Here is a 25746-nt window from a genome sequence, read left to right as displayed (position 1 = left end):
GGTAACCTTGATGAGTTATTATAAAGATTATGCAATCCACTAAACATGTTTTTGATAAGCTAAATGCTTAAAAACTTGCAAATATTAAATAAAAGAACAAAATCTTTTTTTCGGATATCCAAGCAAATGTAGAACGAAACGATGTTGTGAGAGCAGCTTGATAAAAAACAAAATAAATCCCGAATATGGTCTGGTGCTAAATTGAACATGAATCAAAAAGCAGCCCCATTTGAAAAAATCTTTAAAAGCTTTGACTCACTATAAAAGATCAAAAGGGAGGTGGATTAAGATCTTCTGCACAGTACCTCAAATGTAAGAATATTAGTGTAAAAACAGAAAAAAAACAACCCTGCTCATAAATGTAACAAAGCCTTCAAATATTCACCGTTTAAGTCTGTCAAAATTTCTGCTACTTTTAGAGTGGGAAATAAACATTTGAAAACTCAAGTTTTTGCTTTCCCAGAGGAAGCCAACTGGGGGGTTTAGATTAATTTTCCTCAGTTCTGTGCTTTTCTCAGCACAGTAACATAAGCAAGGCTGGCAAGGGAGCAGCCATTTGTTTATTTGGAAGAAATCAGAATATCAGAAGATTCAGACAGAGCAGAGAGGAAAGGAGTGGGAGCAAGGAAATGACTGGGGTTGGAAAAAGGCAGAGACTCGACTACTCTGACCGGATAGAAAGTCTGCGTGCTCATCTTGTCTTTCAAGACGAGGATATCAAGATGGCCTTTTGAAAGTATGACTGCTTCGTGAAGAACAGTTTGCTTTCACCTCGAAGTTGTCTGAAATGCATTCTGTGGCATCTGCGTTCACCTGAACATGCAAGAAGTTCCCAATAAAGGACAGTTTTTGCTTTCATGATAACATCGGCTGAACACCTGGACAGGTTGACTCTTAAAGTTCCCAACCAAAGGGAACATAGGTAGATGTATACGATCGGGACAAGGAACAATAAGATTTGTATTTAAAAAGAACAAAAATGTTTTGTTTGCTTATAACCTTGAAGTCACAATTTTAAACCTTTAAGAAGAGCATAAAGACAGTAACTCCACATCCTCGGCAGCACCATGGTAGCTCTTTAGTCGTCGTTTCCCTGCAGGTACTTTGGAAAAAACATGGAAAGGCTGACAGGGAAAAACGAAAGAAACTACTAAAACGGACCATGTCTTTTTTTTCATGACCTTAAGGATTTGTTATAACTGCACAGCATGTGCTTCTCTGTCTTTTTTCCCTCAAGGTGAGTACCCTGAACAGCTTCTAAAAATCAATCTGGCCCATCATGCTGTGGAAGTCACTTTGTCAGCTTTTGTTTCTGCGTTTCATTTTCCGCCATCTTTCCCTCAGCGGTGAAAAAAAAAAAAAAAAACATCTGTACCCGTCGACACCTCAAACTGTCGGATTCAGAGAGACGGGAAGGGGGCCGGGAGAAAAAAAATCTAGTAAATGTGTGAGTCAGTCAGTTAATGATACAGATTGAAACCTTAAATTTATTCTTAAGAACGAACTAAGAGCAAAAGAAATGAATGCAGATAATTACCAGCAAATATAAGAGGGGAAATTAGACTTAATAGCCCTAGTTGTTATTTCCCAATGTCATATTATTTTAGTGCTAACTAAAAAACAACATATTTCTGGATATGTAATTACTTCTGGTAGTAAAAAAAATGAATTAAAGTAAGATGATCTCTAAATGTTTAAAAGAGTTAATTTTAATGATTGAACAATAAATATCCCACCTGAATATCAAAAATACTACAAAACGTCTGCATTATTTATCTAAATGAATAATCCAAGTTTTTCACTGAGTTTCAATTTAAAGAGGTGTAATAAAAAAAATGTATGTACATATTTGCAAAGCAAACATTATAAAACGTTTACAGCACATCATAACATGGTTTAGGATGAACAACTGATTGACTCAAGATACATTATGCAAATTAGAAACTTTTTTTAAAACTTATTTTAAATAAATAAATAAAAAAAATAGTCTAAAATAAAATGAAATATGAAAAAAAATATTTTCTGTGCAGAAGCAGTCCAACTATCCGTTGCCTTAATATTTTGTATGAAATACTTTTTTCCTGAATGTAATACATTTTAGAAATAAATTCAAACCACTATCTTAGAAATCCATCTGCAAACCCATCAACACCTTCGCAAAAGCCTAAATCTTGTCATGAAGGGTGAATAGGAAAAAAAAAAAAAAAAAAACATAAGCATGTTTTTTTTTTCTCAGAATAATCAAATATAGCTGTGACAAATCTAAAATCCCATCAGGTGTGACATGAAGCAAAAAACAGAAGGGAGGTGAGAGTAGGTGGTGTTTTGCTCGCTCTCTCAGGAAGAAAAACAGAGTGGGCGGAATAAAAAAAAAAGAGTAGGGAAGAGAGAGGCTGGGAGTTTTAGGGAAGGTAATTATTCAAAACCTAATCTAGTTTTCTCCTCTGACACCACATCAATACAAACACTTTTAAATCCGCAGAACTCTCTTTTGTGAAGATGGAGAGTGGAATCTGATCATAATCTAAAACATTAAGAGTAACAAAAAATATCAAGCCTATTTTTATTGAAACTCTTAATTTAGATTGGTTTACTAACCTGGTCCGCCTGATTGATAACGTGTAGCACTTTCTGTTCTGCACATGATCAATCTGGGAATGCTACCATCTAATCCGTTCGGGGAAAGGAGGGACATTCAGGACAACTCTCTGAGCTGATTGGACGAAGCGACACCTAGAGTCCGCCTACCAAAGGTTGGTTTTAGCCAATCATGGTATCAAATGAAAATACAAGCAGCAGCCGCCATGAGAAACCACAACATGTTTATGTTTGTCAAGGCACTTCTTAATGTTTTTCCTTCAAATAATAAATCGTGGATTCTGACAAAACAGAGGTGACAGCAGCGGCTATGCGTGCGTCCTCCTGCACCGCCATGTTTACGTTGCTTTAGCTGTGGGCTTGGCAGCTATTGTTTTCATCACAGTTGGTATGTCCCGCCTTAAACCATAATACTGCAACGTGATTGGCCTGAACTCTTTTTGGTTTTGGCCCAAATGATTGAGATGGGAGCGGGTCAAAATAGATTCTCGTGTGTCTGTGAACGCACAAATACCGCGAGAATTCAGCTTGCTGGCAAGGTTATTAGCTTACAGTAATAACTCCGCAAAAACAGCATAGAAAAACAGAATTAAATACAGTAAAGAGATTATTTCCTTTCAACAGACAGTCTGAACCTTTGAAATTCTCCTAAAAATCTCTTCAGTGTTCTATCTAGATGGTTCAACGCTCACAAGAGTCTAAATGTAGAAAAATAACCTGCAATATGATCATTAGCTCCACTCTCCAGTCCCTTATGCGATTGTTTTGAAGAGATCCCAATGCAATGATTTTCCCCCCTTTAGGAACATTTATCAAGGAGAAAGCTCTGCAGGAGTCATTTCTCTACACAGAAGGTTAGGAAGTGGGAACGGAGTGAGGTGGGAGGTGAGGAGGAGGAGGGTGGCTGAGGATGGCTCGTGCAATCCATCTGAGTAACTGTGGGCAACTTCAAGTTAGGGGAGAGCATTTGTATATCTACAGGTGACTCATCCAGAGGGCGGAGAGGCTGCAGCACAACGTGGCGCAAAAGCAACGGAGGAGCAGTGAGAAATAAGCAGGAGGAGGAAACGCCTAATGGTGTTTCCCACAAAGACACTAAGGAGGGAAATCGTTTGAGCTCGGTAGCAGAGATGGCTAACATTAGACGTTAAGTTTTGGGAATTTGCTTAATATGGCCAAAGCTTTTCAGGGGAACTTAAAAATGCTGACAGAGGAGACAAAAAAAATCAACACCAGTAATTCAGATCTCCTTGATTTCAGGGGATTGTATCAGTTTTCACAATCAGGACTTTATAGTCAAGCTGTGGACGCTGATGACTGTAGACACCATGGTTAGTTCTGGAAAGAAGTTTTAAATTCACTCATTATGGGAATGAAGATCATTAATCTTTGGACTTTAATGATGCATTTGAACAGTTCTTTCTCCAGAGTGGAATCGTTATAAAATCTTATAATATATAAGATAATAATAGTCTCTAGGGTTATAATATAAAATCTAATCAGCTGATAATGATTAGTGGAGCAGGAGAGCAGCCTCATCTCTATATTCACTTCTTGCTCAGACATTTGTACTCAAGCTAAACTGAAACACCGCTCTGGCTCTTAGCGTGAGTTTAGAGTTACTTACGTCTCCATGTTGTCTCCCTCCAAAACTGTCTGCACTGGTAGGTACCCCAGCCGTGGATGCTTGGCAAAGTACTTTTTCGATCGGAATTTGTTCTTCAGCACTTTGGTGAAATCTCTCATGTCCTCGCCTGACGTCGTCTGTAACAGTAAAAAAAAAAAAAATGATAATAAAAAACAGTGTTCTTGTATGAATTAAACATCTCCACAGTATCTCGTGCACATATAAACAAGATCAGCATTTCTGTGGGAGAAAATTAGTCCGTTAATTAGACAACGAGCAAAGGTGTTTCTCCTGCAGAAGCAATTTCAGTCATGCAAGCAAACAACAAATTAGCACAACAGTCTGACCAGGGGGAGAGAGTAAAATCCCTTGGAAAGGGATTTATACAACCACACAGACACCCGCACACATCCCGGCAAAAAAAAAAAAAAAAGAGAGAAAAAAAAACAGCTTCAACAGATGACGGATATGTGTAACAGGCTTGTTAAAGCTCACATGGCTTATTGGCTAATCCACACAACTTAAGATGGTAGCTTGAACAAATCACCAGAGCAGCTGCAAGAAAAAAAAAAAGCCTGTGCATCATTAAATCGCTCCTCTGTGACTGTGCAGCAATGCCGCTTTAGATATTAGAGACCTAAAAACCACATATTCCTATCAAATTATACACTGTCTAGCCAAGGTTTACAACCTTGGCTAGACAACCTTTCAGGTTACAACCACAAACCTTAATGTATGTTATATAACTTTTATGCAACTGTGTAGTGGAAGGAAAAGGATGTTGTATTTTTTGTAAATAATTAAAAAAAAAATCTTAAAAGGACGGCAGACATGTATTATTGAGTCCCTTTTAATCTGATACCACTAAATAAAATCCAGAGTGATTAAGTGGTAGAGTCCACCTGTGTACTTATGTGTAACTTAAAATCAACATAAATAAGGCTATAGAAACTATGCAGCTCAAGTGGGACAACCGGTCCACAAGACAACCATCCGTCACGCACGTCACAAGTTTGCCCTTTAAGGACAATTAGCAAGAAGAAAAAAAATGATAATGTCAAAATAAATTCAATGGCACATATGGAAAATGGCATTATTGCTCTAAACTAACACTGCACATCGCCCTGAATTACTATAAAATGACTAATTACAGTTTGGACAGCAGCTACTTTTATTTAAATAGCTGCTGTCCAAACTATAATTATTCATTTTATAGTAATAGCTACCTGTATATCATGCTCACTATTCTGACTATAGTAATAGCCACCTGTATGTGTAAACTCTGTATATTATGCCACTGCACATATCTGTAAAACTCTATTCACAGCAATATCCACCTGCTATTGCACTTCTGGTTAGACATAAACTGCATTTCGTTGCCTTGTACCTGTACCTGTGTAATGACAATAAAGTTGAATCTAATCTAATCTAATTAGTCAACCAACTCGATTCTAAAGCATGGTGGTGGAGGCTGCAGAGGAAAGGGCTACAATAGAGGAAAACATGTCTGCTGTAGGCCTGAGGCTGGGGAGAAGGTTCCCCTTCCAGCAGGGAAACACCCTAAATATACAATACAATTAAATATTTCAGATAATAGCATAGTTAAGGAAAGCCCAGGCAAATACGAGACCTAAAGCCAATTGGAAATGTATTGTAAAATTTAAAAAGATGTTGTGTTTGCTGATGGCATTCATCCAATCGAACTGAGCTGGAACTTTTTTTCTGCATAGAAGAACGACTAAAAATTCAGTCTGTCGTTGCAGTAAGAGATGCTTCAACAAAGCTTTCAGCTGAATACTAGTGCATGTCAAACTTTTCTGATTCTCGTTTATTTACTGAAACCCATGTAAGATTTTCCCTACGTTTCAGAAGTGTGCGCCACTTTTGACTTTCTCACATAAAATCCTAGTAAGGTTTGTGGTTGAAATGTAATAAAACAAGATAAGGTTCAAGGGGTATGAGTGGCTCTGCAAAGAACTGTAAGTGAAAAACGCAGCACAGGAGCTGCAAAGAGAGCCCAGCGGAAATACATCAACAAGCCACAGTAATATGGTGGGTGTCATAATCCCTAATATGTGCCCCATGGGGATGTGTTTGTGACACATCAAAAAAGGTAAATCCTACAAAATGACAGCAGACATATTAGCTGTAGAATTTGAACTAGGACAACAGAGCCCCTCAGGAAAGGTAAAAGCTTAACGTGAGGGACAAAACAAATTAAAAGTAGAGCATTTTCACCCGCATGAAATTTATAAGCTAATGAAAAAGCAATATAACAGCCATAAAACAAACAGTAAGACAAATATGATGAAAAACAGTTTATACAGTAGCTGCAGTCTCTGAGTTTGTCAAACAGGGCGTACCATTCAATAGGAACCCGAGAAGCTTGATATGATCACAGGGGAACAATAAATGAGATTATATATTATATTAAGAGAAAATATTCTATTATGTAAAAGTGCCATAACTGTTTTGAAGTGAACTGTGACATTTTAAATGAAGAACTGGAATCTGTTTTTTCGCTCGCTGATAAAAATGGCAGATTTCATCCTCTGACAAGTCTTGTTTTTGTATTTTTTTTTTCTTCCCCCAGCATCCATCACTTAAAGGTTCGATAAATCTAGCTCAAGCTTGATGAGCAAGCTTCACGTTCAACTTTCACAGCTTCTAATCGAGAGTATACACCTTTCAAGGTTTCTCGGCTTTTGTTCCTACAGCCAACGCGGTATCGATCTGTGTGTGTTAGGACGTTATTTCAGGAGAAAAGAGTTTGGTGAAAACATTTTTTTTTTTAAGACCCTTTTAAATTTTAGATTTTGTTTGTATCCAATCACTTATGGGTTGTTTTTATAATCACGTTTTACTCTTTTTGCTCTGACTTTGTGAAGTATATAAATAAAAATGGCTTACTATAAACATTGGGCGCACACAGCAGCTGCTTTCTTTATCTGCCCACATTTCGTGCCATTTATCCCTTTATGATTATGTTTGAAAGTTGTTTATGCTGAAAAGCCTTCAGCCAGCCTCCTGCAGTCAAAAGCCTTAACGTTTATATTTTTTATTATCGTTATTCATTGCTTCCCAGTTAGCGTCCGCAAATTTTTCACCATCCCTTCTCTAAGAAATGGTTTTAAGTTCAGATATCCATCCGATTAGTGTGTACATGTGATCTTTTTTTTTTTTCCAGGCGTTGTCCAGCATGCTGTCACAGAAATCACTTTCCTCCCAAACAGAGCAGATCTCAGCCGCACAGACAGCACAATATGCCATCACGGCATTCTTATCAGCAAAAGGTTCTGCCAAACAAAGTCCATCTTTCTGCAGCCGCAACGGATGTTCGGCGCCACGCTCCGAGAGAGTCGGTAAGAGATCTGTCCTTGCTCTGCTTCTAGCAGAGTAGCTGGTCTGTGTAGATAGTCACACAGTATTTGAGAAGACATGGCAGGAAATTAGAGAGAACGGGAGTAACATTCCACACACACACCCCCATTTGATAATTTCTTATCAAATGCAACTGAAAGGAAATATTCCTGACAATGTCCACTCTGAATAGAAGTTAGAATGCTGACAAATGAGGAAAAGTATATGCTAAATCTTGCTTTTTGCATCTTCCCTTCTAATTGATCAGATAGCTACTAAACTGATCAGCGATAAAGAGTAGTGCTTTATTTCTTCTACAAACTATTCTCACTTTGCACCTTGGAGTAAAAAATACCTATCTGGTAAAAAAAAAATAAAGTAACCCAAGAGGCAATGTTTTCTTTTTTTAATTCCTGTCTGTAAAAAACAAAACAAAAAAAAAAACTGGTCTGCTGGGAAGCTGATGTTGAATATTAAAAGAATTCAACGCTGACGGTTTGCTGTGGAGACAAGCCGAAGCGTTACCCCAGCTTGTATTAATAGCAGCAGGGGAATCTGAGATCTGCTGAAGCAGCTGCATTAAGTTATGGAAACTATTTTTTTTTCTTTTTTGGGAAAAATGGACAAAAAAAAAAGAACATTTTGTTTTTAAACAAATTTCCACATGTAGGAATATTAATTATTATTATTATTAATATCCAAATGTCCCTCATAATTTCCACATGTAGGAGCTTGTAGATGCTTACTTTAATGTCAGGAAAGAGTTTGCATTCTGATTTAGCAGGTTGATTTGGGGATTTAGTTTGACAAATGTATTATATAACTTATATTTACTATTTAATAGGGAGGAATCAACTGACAACAACTTCTGACTGGGACTGCTAATGACGACACTCTTCATTGTGGCAGAGTGAAAAAGGTTCAGCATTAGCAATTTCGACAATCACTGAGGTCGAATGAAGCACAGAAGGTTTAAGAAGCCATTTAAAAGGAAGTTTGTTATAATGGAGGAATGTACTTATTGTTTCGATTCAATCAAATTAAATCATACTGAAACCCAAGTTATCCAAAAGAGAAATTTAATGCCATTTTAACTCAGACTTTCCAAGTTTAAACAGAGACTGAAACTTCAGGGTATTACAGTAAGGGTGAACGTATTACAGAAAAGTGTCTCTGTCTTATTTTTTTGAGCTTTTGACTTCAGTCTCCCATATGAGAACCTAACTGGCAATAATGGCAGCCTTTGAAAATCTCAGAATTTAAATAGGTGTCGACCAACTCTAGGTAACACACACAGAGACTAAAGTTAACAGTTCCTATTACTAATGATGCTAGTCACTGAAAATGGTTAGTTTGAAACAAAAAAACATAAAAAACTACACAAAAAATGCACCCGTATTTTCACAGCAACTGAAAAACCAAGTTAGAAAAGCCAAGGACATTAAATTCGTTTTTTTCTTTTAAACCACTAACAATGCAGCGTTCAGATGACAGTTTCTTTTGTCATGTATTCCTACATGGTGGTAGTAGTGTTGTGATCTGTGGCTACTTTGCTGCTTCAGGTTCTGGACAGCTCGCGGTACAAACAGATTGAAGAATGAATTCTGCTCTCCAATGGAAAATCCATGGTTGTGACCTTTAGCTCAGACTGAGTTGGGTCATCCAGCAGTACAATAATCAAAAACACAATTGCAAGTCCACCTCTAAATGGTTAAAAAAAAAACTAAATGAAGGTTTTTGGCTTGGCCTAGTCAAAGTCCAAGCTTAAATCCACCTGTGATGTTGATTTTTATACTTGAAAACCTTCAAATGTTACTGAAATAAAACAAACCTGGAAAGAATAGTTGGCCAAAAGCCACCAAGAGTAATATAAAAGACTCATTCCCAGTCATCCACAAAACCTACTGAGTCATTGCCTTCAAGGGTAGAACAAGCAGTTATTAGATCTAGGGGGCGTCTTTGTCCAAGATTAAAATGTGTTTTCTTTTCTAAAACATTTAAGTCTGACCACAAAAAAACTGAAGAAATCTGTAAGTGTAAAAATGCTTTTTTCACAACACAAATTTTAAAGATTCTTGTTTTTAAGAAAGTAAGATAGGGAACAAAGGTTTGAAACAAACATATTCCATAACTTTATGAACAGGAAGTCCCTACAATCAAATTGTCCCACATTTTCAAAACGGGTTAGCGACTACGCACCCTCACCTCTTATTATGTGTAATTCTATAAGGTCTCATAGATATCCAAAGCCAGCACTTTTCTATACGTTTATTAAAAAAAATCTTCTTTATAATTATCCGATGTTTCAGGCACAGAATGATGTTAGAAATAAAGAAACTAAACTGGCGCTCGAGGAGAAACAGGCTCACTGATGCATTGTTTAAACAAGGGAAAGCTTTGTCTGCATCGCCCTTGTTTCAATAAGACAATGTCCCAATCCAGAAGAGAGAAGTACAACAAGAAATTGGTTTTCCTGTCTGCACACAACACTTCCTACACCTTTGGGATGAACAGGAAGGCAGACTGCGAGCCAGCTCCTCTGTTTTCCCACCATGACTGAGGCGGTTTTGTGGTTGGAGGAAGACCCTTGCAGCCAAGTTCCACAAACAGTTTTTTTCCACAGACTTCCCACTGGACTGAACATTGTTTCAGCTGATGCAGAGAGCTTTGAGAGCAGCTCATTCTTAATAAAAACTTAAAACTAGTCAAAAAAAAGAAACTTTAACCTAAACACTACAAGCAAATGAGGTAACAGCGTGTGTTGAATGATACTGCAAAAATTAACACTGAATATGATTGAAAATTCGGTGCCGTGGCAGTTCAGCAGTCTCTCTCTCTGTATAATAGGGGGATTAATATTCATTGGTTGGAAGACTGTATCTAATTTGACATTAAGATGAGCAAGAAGGTTATCAGAGGCTAAAAAGTGTGAATTTGACTGGATTCATTTAATGGTTAATTGGAGTGTATGAGCGTGTGGGAAGGAGATATGACATAAGCTAGCGAGCAAAGTGTGCGGAGACGTGCGAGGGGAGGCTGTGTGCTTCTTCCTCACCGGCGTGCAGTATTCAACCATGGGGTAGTTGAGCTTGTGGCCCTTGGCGGTACGCCCAGAAAAGAAGCAGCTCTGACACACGTCGTAGTTGAAATGCTTCAAACTGCGATACCTACGTGGAAAATGGAGAGAAGAAGAGGGGGAAAAAAAGTGAGGAAAGTTGGGTTAGGAAGTACTGTCACCAAATGTCACTTTCACATCCTCCGGGCATTGCCGTTCTGCGAACGCAAAAACCAACAGGTACCACTGGCCCTACAACGTGACTCGTCGTCTGGAGAGCTGTCGGTTCCCGCTGTCACTCCGTCAAGCACGTGTTCACAGATGCACGCAAACTATGTGCTGACGGTATGACAGACTGCTGGATTTCCATCCGAACACAACAGTCTGACAAACAGCTGCGGGGATGTTGTCCTCAGCAGCAGCTGTGGCAAGTCTGCTATTTAACAGCTAAATTGAGACAGGAGCCATTCAGACATAATAGCTTAAGTCTTTTATCTTTCTCCCCTCTCCAGCTCTCCCCAAGGTTAGCTGACTGATGAGCTGCAAAAGAGAGCTATACATCAAAGGACGCAACAGTGCACACAACCGCACTAAGTCAAATACACCATTACATCCTGACAAGAACCATATTACTATGAGGAGAGGGCGTTAAGTCACCTTCACTCAGGAGGTGAGGAGGTGGTCCAGAATTAAGTAGTTTATCTACCAAACAATCCCGGTTAATTATCGAATCGGTTTTCGCTGCTCTTTTTTAGGAGGAAACCCGCAAACATTTGAAAACAACTTCATAAAAAAGCCATTTTGCAAAGCGCTCCTCATCAAAGGTTTGAGGTAAGGCACGTTTATTTATATACTGTAGCTCTTTTCAGTAATAAGACGATTCAAAGTGCTGGTAGGGATGTAAAAACAGTGGATGCATTGCAACGGGACCACCTTGCTACATACTTCTCTCCAAGGTACATTTCGTTAGATTAGGAAAGTGTCACCACAGAAAATAAGTAGATTAAGATACTATCTAAAGCACTCCAGACCAAGCTACTGCCATCTCGGCTGGGTTTCATGACACGGAGGAGGCCGAACGACCCCTTGATTGATTTTAAATCGGCAGTCCACATTTCAGGTTTTCCAATAAACCCGACAACAATATAAATTGGGAGCAGGGAGTATACGCCAAGCCCAATGGTCAACTTGTAGAGCCAGTATTCATGCTATATCCTTCATAAGAGCCGTCATTTCAACAGGTCCAACCAGGCTCTTAAAACTGGCATTAGATCCCCTCAGAGCGTCACCTTGTGTGCAAACAGTGTCACACTAGGTGAATAATGGTTTAACATTGTTCAGACTATTGACCTCTTCTCCTCCTTTATCTGATAATGTGGTGTTTGCATCGTAGAATTCTGTAGTAACAAAAAGACTCTTCAAACCCCCTTAGTTCTCCCACATAGACCTTATAAAGGAAGCATGTGCCCACCCATTCAGGGGCGTACGCAGTATGATGTCAGCGGTCACGTTGGTAGAGAAGATCAGGCAGTAATGCAGACGTCGCTGCTGACACGTAACACCCATAACAGTCTTTCTGTCCAGTCTAAGTATGTCTGACACTTTGCCTTCAGATTCAGTTTATCTGTAATTTCCATGGCAAGCAACTTTGCAGTCCAGTCTCATAATCTCTAACAACATTTTATAGCAGAAGTTATGCAGTTTTATACACATTTTTATTTTGAACTAAATTAATGAAAACACTTTCAAGTATTGAAGGGATCTTTCTTTTTAAAACAAGAAAGAAACCCATCAGTTTTTGACTTAAAACCTTAGACATCTGGCCCAAAGGTCGCTGCGTAGATCAAAGCAGATAAAAAATGTTAAAACGGTTATAAATGTAAGTTTGGAAATGGGTATAATTAACCCCTAAGCTGCTTTAAATTAGAACTCATAGCATGAATGATTTATTTACTTTTACCCTAACGTCATCACAACTTAGTAAATATGAAGCAAGTTTTTTTATATAGTGAACGTGAGAATTAATGGTCTTAAGACTGACCTTATAAATCAAATTTAAATTATTCTCTTGATAAACTTTTTTCACTTAACAAATCTCTAAGCCATTTTTAAATGTAGTTTAGAAACAAAAAATCCAATACAACCCTTCAAATATAACTTTTTTATGCTTTTCATGTATTAATTTTTATCTATATCCAATATTATTATTTTATTTTTATATTCATTTTAAATAAACACAGGACTTATTTTAGCATAAATATATCATAGCACAATCTTACACTTAAGAGATGTGTAAATCTAAATCACCTCAAGGATTTTAAAGGCTTTTATCCAATATAAACATAACTGGTGACCCTTTCTCAAATGCATTAGCTTTAAGTGTTTGCACCTAGCTACATCTATTAAAGCTTGGGGTATTCTCTAAAGGTACTTTAAGAAGTAATCACTGTCTTAAAGCAACCTTATAAAAAAGAGTAGTAGATGTGCAATAAAACCTGTTGTCCTGCAATGCAGACTGAAACATTTGATTCAAATTCATTGAGAGTTTGAATCTCTGGCATGTGGGCTGGATTACTAAATTCCCTTTTACAACTCTTCACTTTTCCTAAAATCTATTACAGAAAATATCTCATCCAATCTGAAAGGCCCAAACACCCATATAAAGCATTTAATCTAAATTGTTTTTTAAAAAAAATTGAGCTACCTAAAAGAAGAACAAAAAAAAAAAAACGTTCCGTGATTGGCGTCGTCTTCAGACCACACAATATGCCTGCTATGCATTTTCCTTCCTTTTTCATTTTTGCTATCTGCCTTTCCTTCCCACCATCGCTCGCTCTCATCGATCAATGACAGAACTTGGGAGATGTGTGCTTCATCAAACGTCTGGACGTGTTTCTCTTTCTGCTTGCGAAGCAGCCGATCTCCAGAGGAGAATTCTGCCACTCTGCTCGACTTCAGGCGTGAAGAGACCCCTTCCCTCTTGACTGGACACGGCAAAACTGGAATTGGTCTATGAGCTCATCAAAACGGTTGAACTTTATTTACCGGCGCGACAGTAATCTGTCGGGCACAAGCTGAAGCCGTTGCGGCGTCAGAGGCACGCGGAAGCTTGTTAGGAGTTTATAAGGCTCTCTTTTGTAAACTTTGAGAAAGCTGAGTCGTTTTATTTGTTTATTGGCGACCGTTGTTGTTGTTGTTTTTTCGAGCATGCGTTTGGGCTTCATTACAAACCTACTGGTGGTATTTACTCAGTAGTATATCAGCTGCTGACATTTAGTGAAATGTCTGCCCTCCAGAGCAGATCTGCCCTTTTTGTTCAAAAGAGAACAACCCACAAGAATGTCACATTATGTGTAAGAAGCACGTACCCCGTTACAAGCTGCAGACTTAATCACTCGTCTTTTTTTTTTTTTTGCTTTACCATTTACCCAACAGAGCATGAGTCCTTACCTGAAACCCACAATAGGACACTCTTTGCAGATGTTGCACTTGGCCTGATGCTTCGCCGTCTCGGCCGCGGCCACCCGGTGCAGGACAGGAAGCCAGACCATGGACTGGGGCTCCAGACGCATCCAGTCCACAAACTGCCGAGGCTCCAGCTCCACCTTGTTGTTTACCTGTTCAGGATAAGCACACGCGGTAAGGAGAATTAGGAGCCAGGAGCCCGTAAAGCAAAAAAGTTTATCAACCGTGTGAAGTTTATAGTTTCAATAAAACTTCAACAAAGCCAGGTGATAAACTCTAAGGGCACTTTTGCAGCATGAGAGAGAAAAAAAAAAAACATGCACATCCAGTAAATGCTGTAACTCTTTGCTAAACTCCTAATAAACACGGAGACAACTTTAAGATCACCATATATATTGAAATTCAAAGTCTCAGTCTTGTTCTGGCTTTGAGTCTTGACCCGAGACTGAATAGCTTTTACGAGCTTCTAATACATGTGGAAATGTCTTATAACAAACATTGATTGATCATCCCCACCGTCCTTGTCCTGCAGGTCCTGTAGCTGCATTGTTACTCAGCAGCTATGAGGCTCTGACCATGAAAAATCCCCAAACGCCTGCTCTTACATGCAGGACTAAACTTGACCCGTTTACAGCAATATGTTTATTGTTGGAAGTATTCAGAGAGATGGCATTTCTTTTTCTATTCTCCATTCCCAATCACCTTAAACTGCAAAAAAATAGTTATTTGTGTTGTTATTCAGTGGCTGTCACTTGCATTCACTGGCAACCATTACCCCGCAGTGTTAAGAAAATATTTTTAACTGCACGTAATAATGAGCCCCATTAGATAATCTAGCAACTTCGACACGGCTGTCATTACGTCTAAACAAATGAAAGGCGACCTTTCCATCATCCCTGAGACGCAAAAAGGGCGGCGAGGGAAGCAAAGGGCAGAAGACATCGGCAAATAAGAGAAGTGAATTATCAAAGAGGAACAGGATGTTCCTGTTCGCCTGATCCACATAAAGAGCTTATCGTGTAAAAGCCCACACAGCATCTCAGCTTTATTAGCATTTACCTCGACAAATAAATCCATGCTGTCTGTCAAAACTCAAAGATGCACAAGCAGTCCTAAGATTAATGTAATAAATGAATATTCCCAGAGAGAAAAGATGGATGCCATTTAAAAATAGATATTTTAAGTACTTATACAAATATCCTTAAGACATGCGTATTATTATTATTATTATTATTATTATTATTATTATTATTATTAACTGAAATGATATCTGACTCTGATCAGTAAAGGTAACTGAGAACGTCATTAGTGAAATTTAATCTGGGATTTAAAAAAAGGAAATTTTCATGCATTTACTGCAGAAAATGATCACTTATATTTGAAAACCTTCACATATCATATTCGCATAAATATCTGAGAAAGATTCAAGTACAACTAGAAAAAAAGGCTATTTAGGAATTAGCTTTGAAGGCCCCTGGAAGAAAGCGGTTCTGTGCCTGTTCATAATAAAGGAAATGTGACCGATGTCAGCATCTTGGACAGAGTGCCTAAAGGTGACTGGAGAGTACAACACTAGGTACATGTATTTGTTCACTGTATTTAAAATACTTTAAAAATACTACCTCTGAAAGTATTTTTTTAAAAAGTGTCGTTTCTGGTATATGATCTCCAACTTTGCACCAGACTACTTAAAAAAAAAAAAAGACATTAAAGAAGCCTGTGAATGAATTTTGTTATGTGTCATCGGTCATGTTGCCTGTTAAGAAAGTTTCTTTTGATCATTTTCCCAAAGCGTGAAGGAGACTTTAACCCTCGGATTAAGAGAGAAGATTACCTCGGATATATTATATTCTGCAGTCTGCTGACATCTCAGATCATCATTAAACTCTTCACCCTATCGCTGACCTTTCCCAACACAATCTTACTGTCTCTCCCATCAGGCACATTAGTCTCATCTTTGCTTTCTGTCTTTTCTTCCCGGAATCGAACTGCAGAATTATGGCACTTACAGATAATTACTGCCAGGCTGAAAAGGATGAGTGGACGGAGAGATAGATGGAGAAATGAAGTAACGCGGCAAAATGACAGCGAAGGAGGCTAAATTTACGGCATGTGACTCCTTCATCACAGAGCCGTTAAAGCGGATGGACTTCGGGGTGCCGCAGAGTCACTGGCCAGACAAACCGGAGCACAAAAGATGCACAAAGCCTGAACCTTGTTTGTGCAAGGTGGCTTACTGGGAGATAGCGTGTTATTTTTCTGGTATGGCCTGCCAAAACATTGTTGGACGTTTGAATGATTAATGAGGAGCTGAACTACAGCTGACACAGAGATTCATGACCAAGCGCGGGAGCAATTTGTTTGTGTACATGTGCATGTTTGCGTACTCAAGCGTGCTCAACCCATCTAGGTCCACGTGTGCGTTAAAGCAACATCGACAAGGAGCTGCGGGAGGGAGAGATTTTTTGTTTTGCTGGGTTTTTTTGCAAGTGAAAATCTGCCTCCCTCTGCTACTTTCGGGGTCGCAGTGGAGGGAATCAGTCAAATTTATAAGACTGATTTTACTGTCTGTCTCTTTTTTTATGACTATTAAAGCACGAGGCAGGGAGGAAACAGCAAACACCGTCAAACAGCGAATCCCTGCGGAAAAGCAACATCATTAAACGATAGTAAAGTCTAAAATGAAATCTAAAATTAAACCTGAGCAAGGAAGCTCGGGACAGTCAGCAAAGAGTCGGTGTCAAGACAGCGGCTACTTTTCATGGAAGAGTCAATGGCTTGTTAATGAAAACAGGGTTGCTTAAAAAAGATCAGCAATGTGATGATAAAAAAGTCCCTAAAGTGGTACAGCTAAAGGAACATAATATTCCCATGTCCAAAACACTGCCTTCCTCAGAAAAGCATGCTTTATCTTTTTTTTTTAAAAGGTAAAAGTGTAAAGCCAATGATATGATGAAGGCTTTTTTTATGCTAAGTTATATTTCACATTTCTGCCAGCTTTTCAAACCATATCACTTACATTCAAAAGAAAAGCAACTATACTGTTTTTCTATAAAAAGCGGTCTTTATGGTTAGCTTCTTCATAAAATAGCTCATAACATTTATTAATTTTACAAAAAAAAGTTTTGATCAAAGGCTTGCACAACTCTTCTTTTACATGACAAAGTGCAAATAATTTTAGAAGGAAAAACACTTGCCAGTAAACTTGTCTGTGTGTACATATTACTCTGACTTTTATAGTTATTTGCAAAAGCATTCATATGGTTTGAACCTGAAATTTGGCTTAATCCATCTTTCCATCAACTCTTACCAGCCCCACCCTGTCCCTGCTGATGAAAAATGGACGATGCTGCCACTGGGCCATTATCCTCAGGGTGATGTGTTGTGGTACTCGTGTCCAACACCCACGGCATCGTGCATGCTGACCAACGACTTAAATGTCTCTCATCCTACCACCGCCTCATCTTTCACGCCTTTGCACAAACAGCAAAGGAGTTTCCTTCGCAGTGAGAAAAGCCATGAGAGTGGCTTTGTTCCTCCTGCTCCCCCGTACTAGGCAGACGTGTTAAGGACACTACTAATAGTTGTCCTGTCAACAGATTCCCCCTGAGTTGTGCATCTCAGCATCAGAGTTACCACAGGTCTCTTGGCTGCTTCTCTGATTGATGGTCCCCTTACCAGGCCTGTCAGTTCGGGTGGATCATCATGTCTTGTGAGGTTTGAAGCTGTGCCGTGCGCTTTTCATCTTCAGATGACGGATGGAACTGAACTCCAGAAGACGCGTAAAAATTGGGATATTGTTGTATCGGCTAACAACTTAATCCCAGACCTATCAGCTGTGTTCCCTGGCTTTCGTGATGCTGCTCGTTCTAATGTTCTCGAACAAAGTGCTCCTTGACAAAACATCTGTATCCAAACTAAGATTAAATTCCACACAAGTGGACCATATTTCTATTTAGGTCACTTCTAAAGGCAATTTGTTGAACTGCTTTTCATTTAGGGGCGTCAGAAGAGAGTTAAATAAAAGTGCGCGCCACACTTTTTAGATTTGTATTTGTGGAAAATGTGAAACTAAGCATCCTTTTGCTTCACAACTATGTGCTAGTTTGTAAAAAAAAAAAAAAAAATCCCAATAAAATAGATCTATTAACTGTGACATCATCCAGAGAAGACGGCTCACCCGCTACTACCATCTAATGTAGAACAGATTACTGGATCAATGTGTGCTTCTGTGCTTTTTTGTCTCTCTTGTTGTGTCTCTGCTCTGTCTTCTGTAACCCCAGTCGGTCGAGGCAGATGACCGTTCATACTGAGCCTGGTTCTGCCGGAGGTTTTCCTTCCCGTTAATGGGGAGTTTTTATTCCCACTGTCGCTTCATGCTTGCTCAGTATGAGGGATTGAAGCAAAGCCATGTACAATGCAGACGACTCTCCCTGTGGCTCTACGGTTCTCCAGGAGTGAATGCTGCTTGTCGGGACTTTGATGCAATCAACTGATTCCCTTATATAGAAAATTTTTGACCAATCTGTATAATCTGACCCAATCTGTATAATCTGATTGATTTTGACTTTGTAAAGTGCCTTGAGATGACATGTTTCATGATTTGGCGCTATATAAATAAAATTGAATTGAATTGAATTGAAAATTTAATCACAAGTATTTGGAGGTGTAATGTGACAAAACTTGATCAAGGTCAAAGGAATAAAATCCTGATGCAGGGCTATTGGAAGAGGTGCTTGAGGCCATCTTCATGCCGCCTTACGTGCTGGAAGCAGCTGCGGACGCTCGGCTCGATGTTGGAACCCCCGAACGCCGCCACCTCCCCCAGCTGCCTGGGAATCTGGATGGCTTCGTGGAGCAGCAGACCGAGCTGCCTCTGGTCGCACGTGTCACCGGCTGACGCCACCTGGCTGAAGAGATCTGTGGAGGAGTGCGGCGGAGCGCGAACAAAAAGAGAGGACATAAGACGAGGGAGTGAGAGGGAAAAGTCAGAGAATGTGGGTGACATCGGGAAGAAACACGCGGTTATAAATAGATACGGAGCGAGAAGGGAGTGATGCTACAGCTGCAAGTGGGAGGTTGTTGTAAAGTATGCGTGCACGCAGGTAGGAGCCGATAGAGAGGACACCGAAAGCACCAGAGCAACAGATTCATTTTAATCTCTCCGTCTTTGGTTTTTCAATGCCAGGCTGCTAATCTCTCCTCCTCTGGCTCCAACTGTGCTGCACTTCATGGAGACTGACAGAGACTCACTGGATAAGGATGCCTACCTGGTGACACTTGTCATGTGCTTTTTTTTTTTTTTTGATAAAGTCATGAAACATCACAAAGATAATCCACAAAAATCAGCCAAGAGGGCAGAGGGTAATCCAGAGAAAGGGAGGACGGCGTTACAGCTCCTTCCGCTCCGTTCGCGGCTGCCTTTGATCTCCTCGAGCAGCTCGGCTCCGATGCCAGCTCTGGCTGAGCATGGGCTGTGCGCACATGTCCGCACATGCAATTACATGTATTTGTGACCTACTTGCGGACCTTTGTTTCAGTCGGCTCTCAAGACAACTGAACGATCAACACCCACGGCTGTGATGGAGGACTTTCCGCAATGACATTTAGCAACCGTTGCCAAGAGTGTCAAATGGCACAACCACCTGGTTGGGGATTCGTGCAACGCAGTGAGAGCAAAATGCGAGGGATTGACAGTAAATGAAACTCCAAAGTAAAAGGGGGAAGAACGCAATCAACCGTGCTTGATACCCTCCTCAAGCTAATAGGAACTGCCAGTGGAACGAATAGGCTCGGGGATGGGGTTCACGCCAATGGCAAGAGAAAGGGAGAGGAATAGGAAGAACAGGAGGGAAGCGAGGATAAGTAAGATAGGACAATAAAGAAAGAGGAACTGTTAGACGGATGAACAATGGAGCAGGCTGTGACAGGGAGAGGAGACAGACGGCGGGAGATACGGCGGCAGAGACAAAGAGCAGGAAGCCAGACTGACAAGTCCTCTCCCAGTGCAGCAAGCCAATGCTCACACTCTCTAATCCTCAAAAAGAAATCAGACAGCAGAATTAAATCAAGAACAGGGGGGAATGTAGGAGGTCTCTCATCCAATTAGACAAACTATTCTCCGACGCTTTTTTTTTTTCTTCTCTCTCCTCCTCACTGTGGTGTTTGATTAATACTACCAGGATTACAGCTGTAGTCAAGCGGCGTGGGCGCAGACTGATTTGCGTAGGGGAGAGCAGGGACGGCGGTGTGTTTTGGAGCATCTGTGCACCCGTAAGTGCAACATCACCCACTCGCTCTCACTCACATTTATACTTCTCTTCCAGGTGTCCCTTGGAGAGAGACAGCAAGCCGATCTTCATGGAGAGGACGCGGATCTTCCCACTCCGACCACTGCAGACGGAGAAATCAACACAAGAGTTTGTTGGCTCTTATTTTTAGTGCACGCTTCTCTGGATCAACAATGTTTAATGCATGGATTAGAAGTAACAGGAAATCATTGGGTGCTTGTGTGTGTATTTGTGTGTGTGTGCATATTTGAGTCTAATTCCATTTTCTGTTTGCCCTCAAACAATGTTTACACCAGAAACGATGCTGGCTTACAGCATGTAGACACACCTAATTATACACAGATGATGACGTGTCCATGCCAATTAGAATGCGAATGTCAGCTCTCAATAAACACATTGAGTAACCGTGTATTTTACTGCCAACCAGGGCGCATGATGGTGTGTGTGTGCATACACGTACAGACAATGCCACAATAATTTAGCATATGCAAAACCTATGCTTGTCCCTGGATATATAGAATGCCTGTAGGAAGGATCCATAGCCCTTGAAATATTCCCATTTTGACGTGTTACAACCTCAAACCTAAATGTATTTCTATGTCATTTTATCTGACAGAACGCCACAAAGTGAATACGTCTCTTCCAGTTTTGGAACCTTTCATCCATTCTCCTCCTGAAAAATGTATCATCGAGCTTTGAAGAATGTTTTATGTCGTTGCCCCGCTGGAAGGGGCAACCGGTTTTCTTCCAGGACCGCATTGTCCTCAACTATCATCCCTCAACTATCTCCCTTTCAACACGGACCAGCTTCTCAGTCCCTGCAGAAGAAAACCATCCTCACAGCATCACCGTGTTTTACTTAGGGGTTGTTGTGTTTAAAGCCTGAGACGGACTCTGCAGCTTCAAGACAAAAGTGCACAAGCTGAATATGATAGTAAATCGTGCACAATAGATGCCAGCCTGTAAGGCTCATTGCTTCTGCGTAAATGTGACAGACACATCAGCTCATCAATATGGGGAAGGAGAAGGTCATGCAAACGCAGGTTTATATTTCATTAACGCTACCCGTCTACTCTGATGCCAGATGTCAAGCTGATTTCATAAAGTTAATCAAGCTGTTAAGAGACCATCTCCAGGTATCTTTTTTTTTTTTGTGGAGGCAAACTGCCCCGGCACAAATGGGCCGCCGGATTATTTATATGGTATGCCTGAGATGCTGTGACAGGACACATAAAAACGAGTAAATAAAACAGATTAGCAAGGTCCTAGCATGAGTTTTTTTTTTTTTTTTTTATTAGAGCTGGATAATGACATAAGGCAGAGGAGGAGATGGACAGAACAAATATATTATAGATATAATGTAGCACTATTGCCCCTCGCGGCTGGGCAAAAGACAATAAAAGTGTGATGTCTGTTGCAGCAGGAGCCCCCCCAGCAAAGGCTTTCACAGAGAATATTTCACACTGCTTTTGATATTCTTCACAGGTTGTCGGGCAGATTTTGAGCTTTGATTGAGCACCAATTAAAGTTCAAAATCAATGCCTTCATTTCTAAAACGAAACAACATTTCGTCCCAGATTTATCACACAGATTTATCCCCGACTTAATGTGATGTCTGGAGTTTTTCGGTATGGCTTTCTTTATTTGCTGTCTTTCCTCTTGTCAATCTTCTATAAAGGCCAGATTTGTTGAGTGCACCAGTAATAGTTGAGCTGTCAACCTGTCAATTTATTTTTTTATTTGAGGTCATGCCATGCTCTTCGTATTTTCTGATGACAGCTTGAATAGTGCTCTGGAGCTGCTATAAGCTGGAGAAATCACTTTATAACCTATTCCTGCTTTAAAGTTCTCCTCAACTTTATCTTTCAACTTTTATGATCCGTCTACTGAGATCCTTGGTCCACGGGACGCTGTTCACTAAAACCTAACAACGTTTTAGGTTTTCACAGAACATCTGTATTTTTCCTGAGAATAAATTAAACAATTAGGGGAATGCTGACGGCATTTTGTTTCACTTTATATTTCTTTAGAGGTGTCAAAGTAAAGGGGCCTTAAATAAACGTGCCCCACACTTTTCAGATTGTCATTGGTAAAGAAGGCTTCAAAACCGCATTATCCCTCTCCACATTTTGATCATTCACCGCCGTAATTTGGGGCGGCAGTGTGACAGACCAAAGTTTAAGGTGTGTAAATGCTTTTCACAAGACGCTGCAACAGATTTCATACGTACGTGTCATAAACATTGAGCAGCCAGTTGAGACACATGTCGACGCAGAGCGGCACGTTGACCAGGTCCTTGTGCCCCTGCTCCAGGCCGTCGTAGATGGACGTCAGGCAGTTGATGATGTCTGGGACGGAGAGCAGGTGGCTATTGTTGGTGAGTTTGTGCTGCTCAAAGGTGTTCTGGGCAACGCTGAGATCCAGCAGGTCCACTGCAGAAAGAAAAAGATCAGGACAGAGCAGTGGTGGGAAGAGGGGGCGTGGGGGATGAAGGAGAATCAGGGGCATCAGGAGAAATAAGTGAAAGTCAAGGGGATGTGAGAGGAGGAAGGTTAACAATGACAAAGAGAGAGGGACAGAGGAAGAATTGGAGGAAAAAAAAGAACCATTAGTAACCTTTGTGACTTTTTCCACTGAGCTTTCAGCACCAGCTCAGATTACAAGAATTACAACAAATCTAAACTGAAAAGAACAAGAACAGAAAACGCCATGCACCATTAATGGAGACACAGAAGAAAAAAAACCCTACAAATTCAAAGGACGTTTTAACTGAAGTAGTTCAAAACAAGTCAGTGTGAGCTTCTGCTGGGAATACAAAGAACGGATAAATCCGAGCAATAAAATGTTAATATGAAAGAAATCTAAAGGGCAGACAAATGAGGCAGTTAATGTAGCAGTCAGCTTTTTAATTTAATTTGTTGGCTCCTTGTCCACAGACAAAAATAAGACCATTATTGTTAAATCAATATCTCATAGCTCTATCATGTTCTCCATCTCATTTTTGGGTTTCGAACATTAAGAAGGGGAAAAAAGAACATCTAACAGGCAGACCAGCTTACAGCTGAGCACTAGATCCAAAGCAGACAGCTGCCTGATCTCACACCAGACCATCAACATAACCTAATTAATAACATTAGGAATCAAATCAAAAATGTCTGATATTTATCTGCATCTCAACTAAACACTAACAGGTTGTGCTAACAACAAGTTTGCTAAGTGTGTGAGTCGCTGAAGGACAAAGGCTCAAACATTGCTACTTTCAGGACACCATTTAAAGACACGTGTTGTTCATTCCAGATGCTACTTTAAGAAATGGAAGGGGACTTCAGCAGATAACAGGAAGGCTGAAGATTTTAAAGAATATTTTAGTGTCAGTTATATCGAAGTAGTGAATATTTCGACAAACCTAATAGGAATCGCTTAAAATTAGTATTTACAGGTTAAAACGCTACAAAAATTGGATGTAGGAAACTAGCCACACAACTACAGTTCATCTCAAGGTAGGAAAACATTATTAGAAGAAATTAATTAAAAATTGAAGCACTCAGGTACACCAAGTCTAATTTGGATGTATTTAATTGTTGACCACCAGGAACTGTGGTACTTAACAACTAATTAGCAAAATATCAGTTTTACAAACTAAGGAAAACTCTACCATTAGTGGGGGGTGATTTCTGCTTTTAATAATTGAAGAAACTGCACTTAAGGAGGGGGGGGGGGGGGGATAAATCAGTGAAACACCATTACTCTGGTCATTGTCTGCTTCTTCCCCTTTTCGCCTCGAGGTAGATGACTTAATCAATACAACACTTTAGTTTATCCATCTGCTGAGCAGCACCAAGCTAGACCTGCCAGTTGGTCCGTGTCACACAAAGACTCAAATGAAAGGGAGAACAGCTGCGCTCTCCCTGCCCATTAGGTTTAAAGTTTGTTAATTAACATATTATATCTTATTTATCTTGGTGAGTCAGACAGCACATTAGCAGAGTTACAAAAACTTTAAGTTCAAGTTGAGGGCGACCCCGCCTACTCAGGGTTCTAGGCAGCTCACAAACTTTCCGAAATGGGATATTTTTTTTCCAAGCTAAACAGATCTCACAATGAATTTCTAATAGGGAGTTGAATGGACGGCTGGAAGGACGCATAGACGGATGGATGATGAATGGGTATGCAAGACAATGGGACCAAGATTAAAGTCTAGAATTAAAGATTGTCCATTCTATATTTTCTATAGAGATTAAAATCACATTACAGATGGTTCTAAAATGAAACCCCATAAATATGACATGCAACGGGCAATATACCGATATAAATATTACTATCTATATAAATAGGAATTACGACCTGAGGGCTAAAATCTTATATGTTTGTTCAACCCAACTCATATTCTGATTTAGTTTTTATTGTTTGGTATCCAATAAATACAATAGGAACACTGTGTTTTTGCAAGAATTTCTGGGAGGATTTGTCTGATGAAACAATATCCATTGCTTCACCAATACACAGGAGTGAGCGAAGCCTGGCAGCTGTCAGATACCAACACATTGAAGAAATCTCACTTATCTCTTGCTTCATTGTTACAAGAAACTGACATGAAGCTGGTGATCATTGATCAAATGATTTTCTCTTGTCTAATGGTGCAGGTTTTTCCTTAGTTAACCATTTCACTGTAAAGTATCTGTATTCAATTATTAAATATGTATATATGTTTGTTTTTAAGTCTTGACTTAAAAACAAACAGCTAGTGATCCTTTACAGCATCCTTTGCTCTAATCTAAAGAGCAGCACAGAACTGCAGAAGCCTACATCAAAATCAGTCAGACTCATTCTCATCACAAAACTATTAGATTAGAGATAAGCAATCAGAGATGGCAAAATAAAAAAACCTGAATTATTAGAACTCATTAAAAAAAAAAGCAGCAACAAGCCAAGACAAACAGTACGCTGTGGGATATTTCGGTCTCTTCCACATCTTTTCAGCGTGCGCCTTCGCTCTCCAACGTGCACCAAACAGCGGGATGTAAATGAGAAGTGCTCTCTAACAGAGTTCTGTTGTGATAATAATGTCAACATCTGGATAATAGTCATCATTTGTCACCATTAATGCACTGTGTTGCCTCCGAGTAGCGGCTGGCGCGCAGGGTGGAACCTCACAGGAGGAAATCCCAATGCGACGGCAGAGTGTGTGCGTTTAGGTAGGTGGGTGTGAGAGCCACCTGGGACTGTAGGCTACAGCCGCCTTAATCAAAGCCTCCATTACAAAGCAGATAAATATGAGCTTTTAACAATATGGGGGGCAAAAAAATCCCACATGTGACCAAAATGAGGCTGTATTCAACAAGCTTGACATC

The 25746-nt window shown here is 39.8% G+C and overlaps 1 protein-coding gene across 9 annotated transcripts in view; it reads right to left on the bottom strand.

Annotated features, from left to right (window-relative positions):
* The window catches only part of utrn (utrophin), a 242331-nt gene that overhangs the window by 31103 nt on the left and 185482 nt on the right, over nt 1-25746 (bottom strand). For all 9 annotated transcript variants that reach the window (XM_036147379.1, XM_036147378.1, XM_036147377.1 and 6 more), the window contains 6 exons: nt 22626-22827; nt 20413-20498; nt 18868-19025; nt 14091-14257; nt 10641-10752; nt 4226-4362 (listed from right to left, as the gene is read on the bottom strand). In XM_036147379.1, coding sequence (XP_036003272.1) covers nt 4226-4362; nt 10641-10752; nt 14091-14257; nt 18868-19025; nt 20413-20498; nt 22626-22827 — 862 coding nt within the window. The remainder of the gene's footprint in view (nt 1-4225; nt 4363-10640; nt 10753-14090; nt 14258-18867; nt 19026-20412; nt 20499-22625; nt 22828-25746) is intronic.

This window comes from Fundulus heteroclitus, chromosome 15 (genome assembly GCF_011125445.2).
Source record: "Fundulus heteroclitus isolate FHET01 chromosome 15, MU-UCD_Fhet_4.1, whole genome shotgun sequence".
Lineage (NCBI taxonomy): Eukaryota > Metazoa > Chordata > Actinopteri > Cyprinodontiformes > Fundulidae > Fundulus > Fundulus heteroclitus.
This window is presented reverse-complemented; position numbering and strand designations above follow the sequence as displayed.